The 13,521-nt window shown below is 43.9% G+C and overlaps 1 protein-coding gene across 1 annotated transcript in view; it reads left to right on the top strand.

The window, feature by feature from the left end:
• Positions 1-209: 209 nt before the first annotated feature.
• Positions 210-13,521, top strand: part of ntm (neurotrimin) — a 1,038,813-nt gene continuing 1,025,501 nt past the window's right edge. Inside the window, exon 1 of the mRNA XM_062961402.1 lies at positions 210-562. Within this exon, the coding sequence (XP_062817472.1) occupies positions 481-562 (82 nt within the window). The 5' untranslated portion in view covers positions 210-480. The remainder of the gene's footprint in view (positions 563-13,521) is intronic.

Below are 13,521 nucleotides of genomic sequence, written 5' to 3'. Positions count from 1 at the left end.
CTTGATTTTGCAAAGTCTTTGGCTAGCTCGCCAGAGCAGTTAACGCCAGGGCAGTGTAAAGTGGTCTCAGGCGGCATTCATTAATCGACAGTGTTGATGCACTCGGTAACTCTCCTGAACAGGAGTTTGTGCCCGCGTATTGGTCGCGGGCGGTGCCAATCCGGGCTCGAGAGCCAACCAGGGCTCGCCAGGGGAGGGGCGAAGGAGCCTGCTCGACTGCTTCGGGTGCCTGAGTGTCTTGGAGTGGAGAAAAATTCCGCGAAGAAGTGGCTGACTCTCTCTGCCTGTCCGCGTTTGCAGCGTCTTTCCAAAGCAAGGGGGGAATCAGACCCGAAAGCAAGCCGAGCCCTTTCTTGCTCTTGACAGCTTTGTGGAGAGGGAAGCGCTGTCTGCTGGAGGGGAAGGCAAGGCTCTGGACCGGAGGAGGAGAAGAAGAAGGAGAAGAAGGAGGGGAAGAGCATCCCAGCGCCGACCTCGAGCATGAGTGGACCTCTGGCGAAGATGCGCACCCCGCTCTTCTGGGCCGTCTTGGCCGGGATGGCCTCCGTCTTCCTCTTCCAAGGTAGGCACTGGCAGACACGCCGGTTTGGTTCGTGGTTTGGTTGCTTGCAAGCGCGTTCCTCTCGGGTTGAAGGCTTGGGAATCCCTCTTGCCTTCCATTGGAGGGAGGGCTTGAATGGATGGATTGGTGGATCATCTTTGTGGCGACTCTGCGGTTGCGTCTCCAGCCTCTCCTTGAAACCTGCAAAGGAGGGAAGCCAATAGTTCAGGCTAGGACTCCCACTCTCAGCTGGCTCTTTCCCAAAGCCCACTCTTGAGCTGGCCCCTTCCTAAAGCCCACTCTTGAGCTGGCTCCTTCCTAAAGCCCACTCTTGAGCTGGCTCCTTCCTAAAGCCCACTCTCCGCTGGCTCTTTCCTAAAGCCCACTCTCAGCTGGCTCCTTCCTAAAGCCCACTCTTGAGCTGGCTCCTTCCTAAAGCCCACTCTCTGCTGGCTCTTTCCTAAAGCCCACTCTCCGCTGGCTCCTTCCTAAAGCCCATTCTTGAGCTGGCCCCTTCCTAAAGCCCACTCTCCGCTGGCTCTTTCCTAAAGCCCACTCTCCGCTGGCTCCTTCCTAAAGCCCACTCTCAGCTGGCTCCTTCCTAAAGCCCACTCTCAGCTGGCTCCTTCCTAAAGCCCACTCTTGGGCTGGCTCCTTCCTAAAGCCCACACTCCGCTGGATCTTTCTTAAAGCCCACTCTCCGCTGGCTCTTTCCTAAAGCCGACTCTCAGCTGGCTCTTTCCTAAAGCCCACTCTTGAGCTGGCTCCTTCCTAAACCAGTGGGGAGGATTGGAGGGCGATGCAAGGAGGAAGCAAGGAGGAGGAAAACTTCAAGGCACAAACTTCTGCCGTTGCTAAGGCGCCAAAGGGAGGGGGAAATAGGGCTTGGAATGGCCAACACCCCCCTCCCTTCTGCATCTCTCTCCCTTGGCAACCTCTTTGTCAGAAGGCAAATGTTTTTCCTTCCAAGATCTGTGGATGATGGGATTTTTTTTTGGACAAGCAAGAAGGTCGTGCGGGGAGGTTGTCAGATGCCTCTCAGTCTGCGTCTACACTGCAGTTTGACACCACTTGTTTTCACCCTCAGGGCTCAATGCTATGGGGTCTTGGGCGTTATGATCCCTCTTTGGGAGAAGAGACCCAAGCCCTTCTCAATCTGTATCTCCCAGGCCATGTCAGCTAAAGTGGTGTCAAACTGGGCTCCTTGAAAGGAGGGATTTACTGATGGAGCAGGTCCCCTTGTTTTTCTGAAATTGGAGATCTAAACTCAGTCTTGGAATATGTGTTGTTGAAATCTTTCATGACCGGAATCACTGGGTTGCTGTGAGTTTTCCGGGCTGTATGGCCATGTTCCAGAAGCATTCTTTCCTGACGTTTCGCCTGCATCTATGGCAGGCTTCCTTGGAGGTTGTGAGGTCTGTTGGAAACTAGGCAAGTGTCGTTTATATATCTGTGGAACAATGTCCGGGGTGGGAGAAAGAACTCAGGTTGCAATTGGCCACCTTGATTAGCATTGAATAGCCTTTCAGCTTCAAGGCCTGGCTGCTTCCTGGCTGGGATAATCCTTTGTTGGGAGGTGTTAACTGGCCCTATAGGACAAGAGGGATCCTCTCACCTCTGCAAGACTCTACCATATACCATGCAGCTGTGGACAAGTCTACATAGGGACCACCAAATGCAGCCTTTCCCAGACACAAATCAAGGAACATGAAAGGCACTGCAGACTAACTCAACTAGAGAAGTCAGTCATAGCAGAGCACTTGATGAACCAGCCTAGACACGGCATATTATTGGAGAACACAGAAATGCTGGACCACTCAAACAGCCACTGTGCCAGACTACACAGAGAAGCCATTGAAATCCACAAGCATGTGGACAATTTCAATAGAAAGGAGAAAACCACGAAAATAAACAAAAATCTGACAGTATTAAAATACTCTAAAATCAGGACAGTAAATAAAGAACAGCAGTCAGAAAACAGGAATTCCCAACATGATTCAATCAGGGCCAGCTAACACCTCCCAACAAAGGATTCCCCCAGGCAGGAAGCAGCCAGGCTTTGAAACTGCAAGACCATTCAGCGCTAATCAAGGTGGCCAGTTGCAATATTCACACCTGCTTCAAACAGGCATGAGTTCTTTCTCCCATCCTGTACATTCTACAGATATCTAAACTCAATTTGCCTAGTTTACAAAGATCTCACAACCTCTGAGGATGCCTGGCATAGAAATGTCCGGAGATAATGCTTCTGAAACATGCCCATACAGCTCGGAAAGCTCACAGCAACCCATGTCTTGGAATTGATAGCATCCTAGGTGCAATGAAATATGGGAATTGTAGATGCATGTCCAGAGTGTAGGCATCCTACTAGGTTAATCCTAGTGTGAGTTAGGACCAGACCCATTGGGACCCCAGGGTTTATCTGAGTGTGAGCTGATTCATCATTGGAGTCTGATTTGTTTGGGATTCTCCACTCAAGGCCAACCCTGAGCTGCCTCTACAGACCCCCTTCCCCTTCTTTCTCTCCCCTCTCCAAGAGCATCCTTCTGGCTCCATTTCGGCGGCTTTGATTCTGCTCCAAGACGCATTTCACGGCAATGCGAGAGTTTGTTGTTGCTAAGTGTCTCTTCCACCCCCTCGTGGGGCTTGGCTTCTGTTTCTTCCTCTTCCCTCCTTCCCCGTTGTTGCTCTTCTGGCTTTGAGATCTGGCAAGAAAGTGGGGGATTTTTGAGAGTGGATCCCAAAGATAGCAAGGGAGGGGTATGGGAGATGTCATATCTTGTTTGCCCATCCTATGCTCTGTTGGGTCTACCCAACTCCCTACAACTGGGCTCGTGTATTGGAGAGGGGGTGAGAGAGAGAAAGAACGGAGGGCTACTGAATGAAATAAATGTTTTGACATTTGTGCTCCTCCCATCCCCTCCAGGAGGTTTTGTGTCTCCTCCTGACACGTGCGGCCTTTCTATAAACTTGATTAAATACTTTCCTTGTAATCCTCCCTGACCTCTCCAGCTGAGGTCAATAGACTTGAGGAAGAGACTTAATGCACTCCACTATGGAGCCCAGAGAGCTTTCTTAGGGTGGCGAGTGTGGAGTGGGGAAAAAAGACACTCTTATGGGTTAATCCCAGGATAAGGGAAGGGGGGGGGGAAACCAAATTTTTTAAAAAAGGAATATATTGGCAGCTGGTTGCTGTGTGTGCAAGAGGCCAGTGGCAATTTGTGGCTCCCATCTCCATGGAGTGGCAAGTCTACTTTGGGTTTGTTTCACTTTGAATGGGCTCTCCAAGGTGCTGAAGGATACTGTTCAGCATTTCAGACAGCTAGCTATAACTTGGAGTAGTTTCAGACCTATTCACATGGGAGTTGCCCCATATTTAGCAGAAAGAGGTGTGTGGAAAGTTGAGTTTTCTTGCACATGTTTTTTGGAAGATATTTGTGTGTGAAGAAAATTGTCCCATATATCTCTCGGCATCCACAACACTGCCAAGTGTGACAGTTTGTATTAACTTTCAATTTGTATTAATTGTCTGGAGATGCACTTGTGTGTGTATTTTTTTCCACGAGGGTGTACCTTTCCTGGCATGTTCTTTGAGCTTTCGAATAAATACAACTTCCAGTATTTATTAGCAACCCAGAACGAAAAGAAAGGATGTCTGTTCTGTGACTTTTGAATTCCCCACCCCGTTTCTTTGGAGACATTAAATTATAATGCATTTGACTATATGTGAATAATAGCTTAGAATCCCCTATGGGTGCTGCATGATATTTTAAAGATTTAAAGATGTATTATGTATGTTAACATTTGATTTAAAATATATATGTAATGGTTATGTTACTATGGGAAAGTGTCTGACAGACCTTCAAAACAAAGATGAGACGCTCTCTGCCTGAAGGTTTAGCATCTTAAAAGATGTACGATATACAAGGAAAAGGGAATGGGGAGGGAAGAGAAAAGCAAAGAAACTTGGCACAGGTTCTTTGGGTTATGCCGTTCGTCATCCAGTTGGAATGGCTACTACAGTGGTTCCCAGACTCTGGCTCTCCATATGTTTTGGACTTCTCCTTCCAAAATTCCTGTTAGTAAAAACCCAACAAGGTCTGCTGGGAGTTCATCTATCTGGAAGACACAAATGTGGAGAAATAGTGAGCTATTGAGTGACATTTGGGGAGAGTAAAACCAACCGTCACTCTGGCCTTCTAGGAAACCTGATGGTAGTCTCACTATCCTCCTCTATTTATTTTCTTTATCCATATACTGTAGTTAGTTTCAGATTGGTTGAATGTAGCTTTGGACAGTTACAATTGATTTTCTCATATTTCGTCTATCGAGTACAGCTTTGCAAGACAGATTCCATGTCTTTATTTTTATGGGTGGTAAGGGAAGAGTCTCCATTCTAGTAACTCGAGGGGTTGTATAGCCTCAGCTTTTGTTGTTGTTGTCATCATCATCTTCGAGTTATTTTCAACCAATGGTGATCCTAGGCAAAGCTATCATAGGTATTTTTGAGAAATTTTTGTTAGCATCAGTTTTGCCTTTTCTTTCCTCTGAGGTGGAAAGATTTGCTTAAGTCCATACTAAAAGTTCACTGCTTGTCGAAAGCCAACACTTAGAGGAGACCTTCTAGTCAACTGGAAGGTTTCCAGCATGCAAGAAGCTCTTTTGCATGAGTAAGTGTTCTCAAAGGTATGGACCATCCTCAAGTGCAGACCTACAAGGACTTTGGTGTGTCATGAGTATGACCTATATATTTAGTATGACCAGTATATTTTTGGCATCCCAAATGGTTTGCTTAATATGGATCCTATTGCCTCCTCTTTACTAGATGTGGGGTGAAATATTATGACATATTTCCCCCCTATGGCAGTGATCTTCCGCTCACTTACAAAATACAGTAGAGTCTCACTTATCCAACATGAACGGGCCGTCAGAATGTTGGATAAGCAAATATGTTGGATAATAAGGAGGCATTAAGGAAAAGCCTATTGAACATCAAATTAAGTTATGATTTTACAAATGAAGCACGAAAACATCATGTTAGACAACAAATTTGGCAGAAAAAGTAGTTCAATACGCAGTAATGCTATGTAGTAATTACTGTATTTACGAATTTAGCACCAAAATATCATGATATATTGAAAACATTGACTACAAAAATGCGTTGGATAATCCAGAATGTTGGATAAGCGAGTGTTGGATAAGTGAGACTCTACTGTAGCTACCTTGTACATTTGTGCTGTTTTGAGGATGTGTCATCAGAATATGTGGAGTACTTCCAGAAACCATAAGATAGCATGCAAAGGAGACTGCGTGTATATGGGCAAAAGGAGATGAATTGGAGTTAGTGACCCTCTGGTAAGCTTCTCAGGATTCGAGGATTTCCTGAAAAGCAGATGGCTCAGCAGTCGAATGCATGTTTTGTATGGAGAGCATCCCATGTTTAATCCCTGGTATTTTCCATTTAGACACAGAGGGCACAGTACAGAGTTAGGTGGATGGATGGCCCAACTCTGCACAAGGCAACTTCTGATGTTCCTTCCCAACATAATTTGAAAATGAGTGGTTTTGTTGGGGTTAAGTGGGTCTCATGTTTGACATCAGGTCATCCTTAAAAGGTCTGACAGACAGCACTAGATTAATTCAAGATGGACTGGCTCGCATCCTTCCACCTAGTCATCCCTTCACAAATGCACTTGGCCTTCAGACTTGAGAGGTCTGGCTCTATCTCCATTATTTGTATGGAAGCAAGTCATGAAATAGTATCAGTGTGCATACTTTGCTGTTTTCCTTTTTAATAAATGCAATAAGAATGTCACATTTTAAAAGTCTGGATGTGGGCCATCTGGATTAGCAAGTTATTTGAATATTACAAGGCTAAACTTTTAAGCAAATATTTGATGAAGCTGTGTTTTGCCAAACTTAAACCTGCATAGCAACAAGACTTTTTTTTTTTCAAATATCCATCTTGGCTAAATGACATTGATAAGCTACCTGTTGCCATGTAATGACGTATAACAGGATTTTATAATTGATGTGTTCCAGTAATACGGTTTTGCGAATATTTCTTTCACCTTCTTATTATTTGCCATATTTATATCCTGCCTTTCTCACCCTGGAGGGGATTCAGGGTGGCCTCACAAGAGGCAGCAATTTGATGCCATAGAAACAAAAAACCATTACAATTAAAACAATTATTAAAACATCAATTAAAATCACACCAACCAAAACATAATTCAGGGGCATTCCATTTGTCAATCACATAGTTTCATAGTTACTTCTTGCACTGTTCCAATTACTTGTCAAAAGCTTGGTCCCAAAACCACATCTGAAGCTTTTCCCTGAAGGTCAGGAGAGAAGGGGATGATTGATCTCATTGGGGAGGGAGTTCCATAGTTGAGGGGCCACCACTGAGAAGGCCTTGTCTCTCAATCCCACCAATTACACCTGTGAAGGAGGTGGGATCGAGAGCAGGGCTTCCCCAGATGACCTCAATCTCCTAGATGGTTCATAGAATGAGATACGTTTGGACAGGTAAACTGGGCTGGAACCATTTAGGACTTTATAGGCCAAAGCCAGCACTTTGAATTGTGCTCAGTAGCAGACTGACAACCAGTGGAGCTGGTGTAACAGGTTGGTGTGTGTTCCCTGTACCCATCTCTGGTGAGAAATCTGGCTACTGCCAGTGGTCCACTTGAAACTTCTGAACAGTCTTCAAAGGCAGCCCCACGTAGAGTGTGTTGCAGTAGTCCATTCGGGATGTAACCAGAGTGTGGACTACGGTGGCCAAGTCTGACTTCCCAAGGTACAGATGCAAGTGGCACAAGTTTTAATTCCAAATTCCCTACTTCCCACATTCTACCTTTGGATGCTTTATGGTTTTTATAATAAATGTGATTGAGGCAATGATATGTCCAATGTTTTTGGCAAACTGGGTGGAAGAAAAGCCTTCCATGTTTGCAGCTCAGAATCAGGGAGTAAAGGGTAAGTTGTTGGTTTGCTCGACAGGACATCTGTGAAGACAGGGACGCTGAAGAGTAAGCAAAATTTAAAGGCCAATGGAAAGATACAGGAGAGCCCTTAAGCTGGGAAATGGGAAGCCAAAGGGATACTGTGCAAAGGAGAACGTGAAGCAATGATATGATTGTAGCTTTTGAGAGGAAGCTTAAAAATGGCCCATTGTCTGTTATATAGGAAAGCCACTTGAGAGGGTTATTTCTCAGGGATGAGGAATAGTTCCTCCTGAAGAGAAAGGGGACCGGCCTGCCAAAACATTGCATCCATCACACCAGGTAGCCTTTGCTGTGCTTTGCAATAACCCAGCCTTGCTACATCGATCCAGCAGGCCTGCTTGGGAAGCGATCCACGTTCGAAGTCATTGCCTTCTTTCTCTCCCCCGCTCTCTCCGCTCCCTCTGGTTTTTAAGCCGTACATTCTGTCTCCTTTCTTTAACTACGGCTTCTGTTCCTTGCACTTTCCCTTCACCTGTTTAGGGAAGAAAGTTAAGAGTGCCAGCAGCAGATGGGTACCTCTCCCTTTTGAGGTGGATGATAGATATTCCCATGGACTGCTGGGTGATTAATAGTGGAGATGGAAAGGGGGTTGCAATGGGGAGGATCATGGTCTTGCCAGTTAAGAGATGCTTCTGCCCAACACTTGCAGGGCGACAAAAGCAGAGGAGAGCTGTCCCTTCAGCACTCACCTTCCCATTTCTGCCCGAGCTCCCACATAGAGTGCGGAGACTGCTATTTTTGTCTTCCCTTTCTCGAGCCATGGTATCGCTTCCTCTTAGGAGGATTTGTTCCTTTTTAATGCTTTCTGATCAGTTTTGTTTGGATATAGCCTTTTGTTCCTCTGGCTGGTATCTCATTTACTGCTTCTGGTAATCTCTTTCCTCTCTGTCTCTGAGCATAAAGAGAGGCTTCTGGAGAGAGAGAGAGAGAGAGAGAGAGAAAAAATATGAAGATGGGGAAAGAGGAAGCTGAGAGTGTGCCTGCTGCCATTGGTGCCTTATGAAGTGTGCTTGGCAATTTAGAACTGGCACAATAAGCTCAATTCACTTTTTTGTTTTTGTTTTGTTTTTTGGTCACAAACTTTCAGTATCTCTCAGCAGCTGAATTTGAACAGGCAACTTCCTTTGTGGGCACAAAGCCCGGGCGGACAGCAAGCGGGAGCAGATTGCACCCTCCCCATCCCACCCCGTCACCCTTCTGCTCTTCTACCCACCAGACAAGTGGCATAGCTTTGCACCCTGTCAAGAAATTCCTGGCTGAGAATGTGGCATCACGTCAAATGGAGACAGCTCCTCTCTTCCTCACCCCTGTCCCAAAATCTTTGCCATGAATAATAGGAATCTGTTATCACACTTACAAAATCCACACGTTTCTAAAATGGTTATACACTGTACATTAATAATGCTTGCAGAGAGTACTGTCTTTATTTCTTTTTCCTTTACCAAGCAAAATCATTTCAGCCTTTGCTGGAGGACTAAATATTTGGGACGTCCCCTGTGAGAGAGGTGTGTGGGGCATTTTTGCCTATACTTCTAAGCTATACAGGTGTATTTCAGACATCACTTGCATCTGGTTGCCATTTTCAGCTGATTTTGGGGCATGTGCAGGCCTCTTTTTTTCTTACTGGAGGAGGAGGAAGACAAACTGTCATATATGTGCATGGTTTCCATTTATTTTACGTGATTTTATAGTAACTCCTTAAAACTTGGGAGGTTTGAGATGCTGTCAGGAGGTTTCAGGGGCTACATAAGTTGGGTTCAGCATTCTTAAGCCTGAATCCTAGAAGCGTTCCACTAGGTTCGGACTCACTGGATCAATGAAGTTTGCATTAATGTTGACTTACCCTTGACCAATTGCCATTGGGATTCAGGCCTCAGGACTTGGATTATGTCTGCTCCTCTTAGTGAAGGCAGGCCAGTGTACAATGGGCAAAAGCTGTTGTTTGACAAGGTTGGAAGGATAAATATTGACAAGGTTGGAAGGATAAATATTGAAGTGCGGTCAAGGATTTGGATATTGGCATCTGAGGGTTTTAACTTATGCTCTGGTCCTGTTTCTTTATGCATGTGGCTTGCGTAGAATTTGCATCCTTCCCTTTCAAAATTAATGCTGTTACTTCTCAATGTGGGGTCTGATAAATCCCCGGTGCTACTTGAATGTCAGGCTGTAGATCTGGCCTTGGTTTCTCACTGGCACTGTGCATTTCAGTACTATCACTTAGCTGAGATGGGAATTATGTGGCTCTCCAGAACTTGTGGGACTACAACCCTTATCATCCTTCATCATGGGAAATGCTGTTTAGGGCTGATAAGCATAGTCCAGCAACATCTGATGGGCCACATAATTCCCACCCTTGGTTTAGAGTAAACTCTGGCCCTCCAGCAGTTGTGGCCTCCAGCTCCCAGAATTCCTGACCATTGAATAAACTGGGAGTTATAAAGTCAGAGTTTGAGGATGCTTGGTTTAGAGGCACTCCATATCAAATACCATTTACCATTTGTCTTAGTTCGCTGATCTCCAAACCAATGTACCCATTCCACACTCTTGCCTGGCATCAAACTCCTGCCAATAGTAAAGTGAGCTGGGATCTTGTTCCATGATACCAAGTCAGTTAATAGAGGGCAGTGGATAGGCCCGTTGATAACATTATCATCATTTTAGATGGAGTGAAAAAATACTCCCAGCACAGACTTGTGGCTACATGCTTTAGAAATAGTAATAATAATAATAAATAATAAAACTTTATTTATACCCCGCCACCATCTCCCCAACGGGAACTTGGGGTGGCTTACATGGGGCCATGCCCGAAATCATACAATATAACAGAATATAAAACAACATATCATAACACAATTTAACAATACAATAAATAATAACATACATTACAACCCAAAATTCAGAAAAAGCAATAAAAACCAGGGCAGGCCACATGAACACTGGTAATGGTTGGGAAATGGTTGTCCAGCTCTTTCCATCCAAGGAATATTAGATCTCCTTAGAATTCTGCTTTAGACTTTACAATCAAAGGCATTTAGATATAGGTGATGTAATCTACTGGTAGCCGTGTAAGATGGGCTATTTCAATTTTTAATTTTGCAAACTATTCTTTTAAAATGTCACCTTTCCTCTAAGAAGCGCATGCTGCTATGCCCAGTTTTGCTCATTTTGCCGTCACAGCAATCTCATCAGTGAGATGAGGCATAGATTGCAGCCCATTACAGTTTATAGTGTTATAGGTTATAATGTTGGTTTATGTTGGGAATGTGAGTGTTGTGCCTGCACGAAGATTGGAATCCCAGGTTATATACTCTCAGATGCTCTGTTCATTACAGCGCACTATGAGTTGGAAGTGAGGTTCAAGACCTATGATTGATCAACAGGACTCGGTTAAACCATTTGTTTTCTGTGCATGAACCAAGTGAGAGCTGAATGGGAATTTTCTTATTCACAGCTGAGTCTCTTAGCTGCGGTATTGTACCGGCCCTCGCTGAGATGAAGATGGCCTGATTGCCGCTACAGCTTGTTTACGTAGACTGTAAAGAGAAAACTGTCAAAAGGCATGCAAAAGTGTTTTCCAAACAGGCAATCATGTTTGTGGATGAGACTTTACACATTTTGGGGGGGATTGCAGAGGAGTTGAATGACACAGCCTTGCCAAGTTGCGTCTCTTATAAAAGACAGTTTTTAAGCAACAGATCATTGCCGTAGTTTAGTCCCATTTCCCCCAGCATGGGGTGGTGTTTTGTGTTAAAACTATTGTGTTGATCAACAGCAAGAGAGAAGGAGAATTAAAGAAATGGCTTTGACATTTTCTTCCTGGTGTGGGGATGATGGGACTGACGGGTGTGTATTTAAACAAATATATTGACTCCTTTCTGCTAATATCAAGATTTATTGTCCCTTGAAGAAAATAATAATATCCTTGACTTCACTGGGGTCAATATTTACTGCCTGGCTCAATAAAATCATTACTATTCATCTCAGCAGCCACCAATCAGCGCTTAATAAATAATAGTAATAACCAATGTTTACAATCTTAGCCGTCCCAATTACAGAGTGTGCAGGCACAAGGCATTGGGTTTATTTTATGACTGTGAGGCAGAGGCATGTGTTGCAATTGCTATAATAATAGCTGGCTTATTTATTTATTTATTTTAAAATCTTTCCTGAACTCTACTTCCAACTTCAGCATCCTGCTGCCATGCATCAGGAGAAGCCAGTTTGAAAAGCTAATGGATAAGGCAGTGTTTCTTAAGCTGTCTGATGTGGGGAAACAGCAGGATTTCCCCCTCAAAGCACTACGGATAGGCATTGTATTGGTATCCATGGACTACAACCCTGTTTTTTCCTCTTTGGAAACTCTCCAAGGACCAACAGCCAAAGACTTGGGACTGGCATTGGTCCAGGGACCACCTTTGTAAATAGCACTGGGAGGTTATAATGGACTGCTGTTCAGGCTGCTGTGTGTGCTGCCATTTCTGTGAAGAGAGATACACTGAGGGATATAGAATGATGCATGTGAATATGTGCAGAAAATGCAGAAACAAGTCTTAAGCATAACATCTATTGGGTTCAAAATACTTGGCTTCACTTCTTAAGGAGCAAGCTTTTGTCCTTATGCTTGCCAAGATAAGGCACGTGGGGCTGGAATCTGTTAAACAGATCAGCATTTAAGGGCTGCAATATCTACATGAAGTAGATTAGATTGAGCAGATTAGCTGATGCAGTTGCCTCTCCATTTCCACATATTCTGTATCCATGGATTCTGCCATCCTTGGCTTAAAATGTTTAAATGAAAACAAGCTTGCTGTGAGTCTTTTGGGCTGTATGGCCATGTTCCAGAAGCTTTCTCTCCTGACGTTTCACCCACATCTGTGGCAGGATTCTTCACAACCTTAGAGGATGCCTGCCATAGATGTGGGTGAAACGTCAGGAGAGAAAGCTGCTGGAACATGGCCATACAGTCTGAAAGACTCACAGCAACCCAATGATTCTGGCCATGAAAGCCTTCAACAATCTATATATATAAAAGAGTGATGGCATCACGGCGACCCACAAAACAACAAAACTACAGGCCCCCCAACCTCGAAATTTGACAACACAACCCATCATCCATGCCTCTAGGTTGATACAACAAAAAGAAAAGAAAAATAAAGTCCTAATTAGAGAGAGAGGAATAATTGCTTTTATCCGATAGCTGCCAGTTAGAAGGCTAAGCTCCTCCAACTTGGTCTCCTAGCAACCCAATAAAAAAAATAAAAACACTAAAAAATTAATACAATAAAATACTATAACAGAAAATAACTAAAAATAATACAAGAAAATAATAAAATATAATAAATAATAAGATAACTTACAATAAAATTAATTAAAAAATACAAATAACGTCAAATAAAAATTACACAACAATTTTTAACCAATACCACCACCACTTTGCCACAGCAACGCGTGGCCAGGCACAGCTAGTACATTAAATAAAAACATTCCAAAAGGCAAGTCGCAATTTCACCATTTTACATAAGGGACACCATTTAACTACTCCATATATTTTTCTATCCATGCTGGGTCCTGGGACTAAATCCCAATGAATACCAAAGATCCATTGTATATTCTATTTCAAGTGGCACACTTTTGGTTTTTTAATTTGACATAAATAACAGCCACATGCTACTTATATCAGTGTAAGAAACTCCAAGAGACTCTTACTGTTGCTTGGAAAAGAACAAACAAAATCCTCACGTTCAGTAGAGTTGCAGCCAAGTTGTTTTGTTTCTCCACGGTACTGCTCAACTGTAGTAGCTCCCTTAGAAGTAAGTCTGCCCTGATTGAAATATTCATTTGGCTTCCTCCCTCTCCTTCTGTGCAGGCTTTGCATCTCTTTAATATCTTGGCAACTCCTCTTGCTTCTGCTCTTGAAGTTGGAGACTTTTTCCTGGAGTTTTTGACTCTGGGTAGATGAAATACCCTTTG

The sequence above is a fragment of the Anolis carolinensis genome, unplaced genomic scaffold (genome assembly GCF_035594765.1).
Source record: "Anolis carolinensis isolate JA03-04 unplaced genomic scaffold, rAnoCar3.1.pri scaffold_8, whole genome shotgun sequence".
Classification (NCBI taxonomy): Eukaryota; Metazoa; Chordata; class Lepidosauria; order Squamata; family Dactyloidae; genus Anolis; species Anolis carolinensis.
Note: the sequence above shows the minus strand (reverse complement) of the source record. Positions and strands in the feature narration are given on the sequence as shown.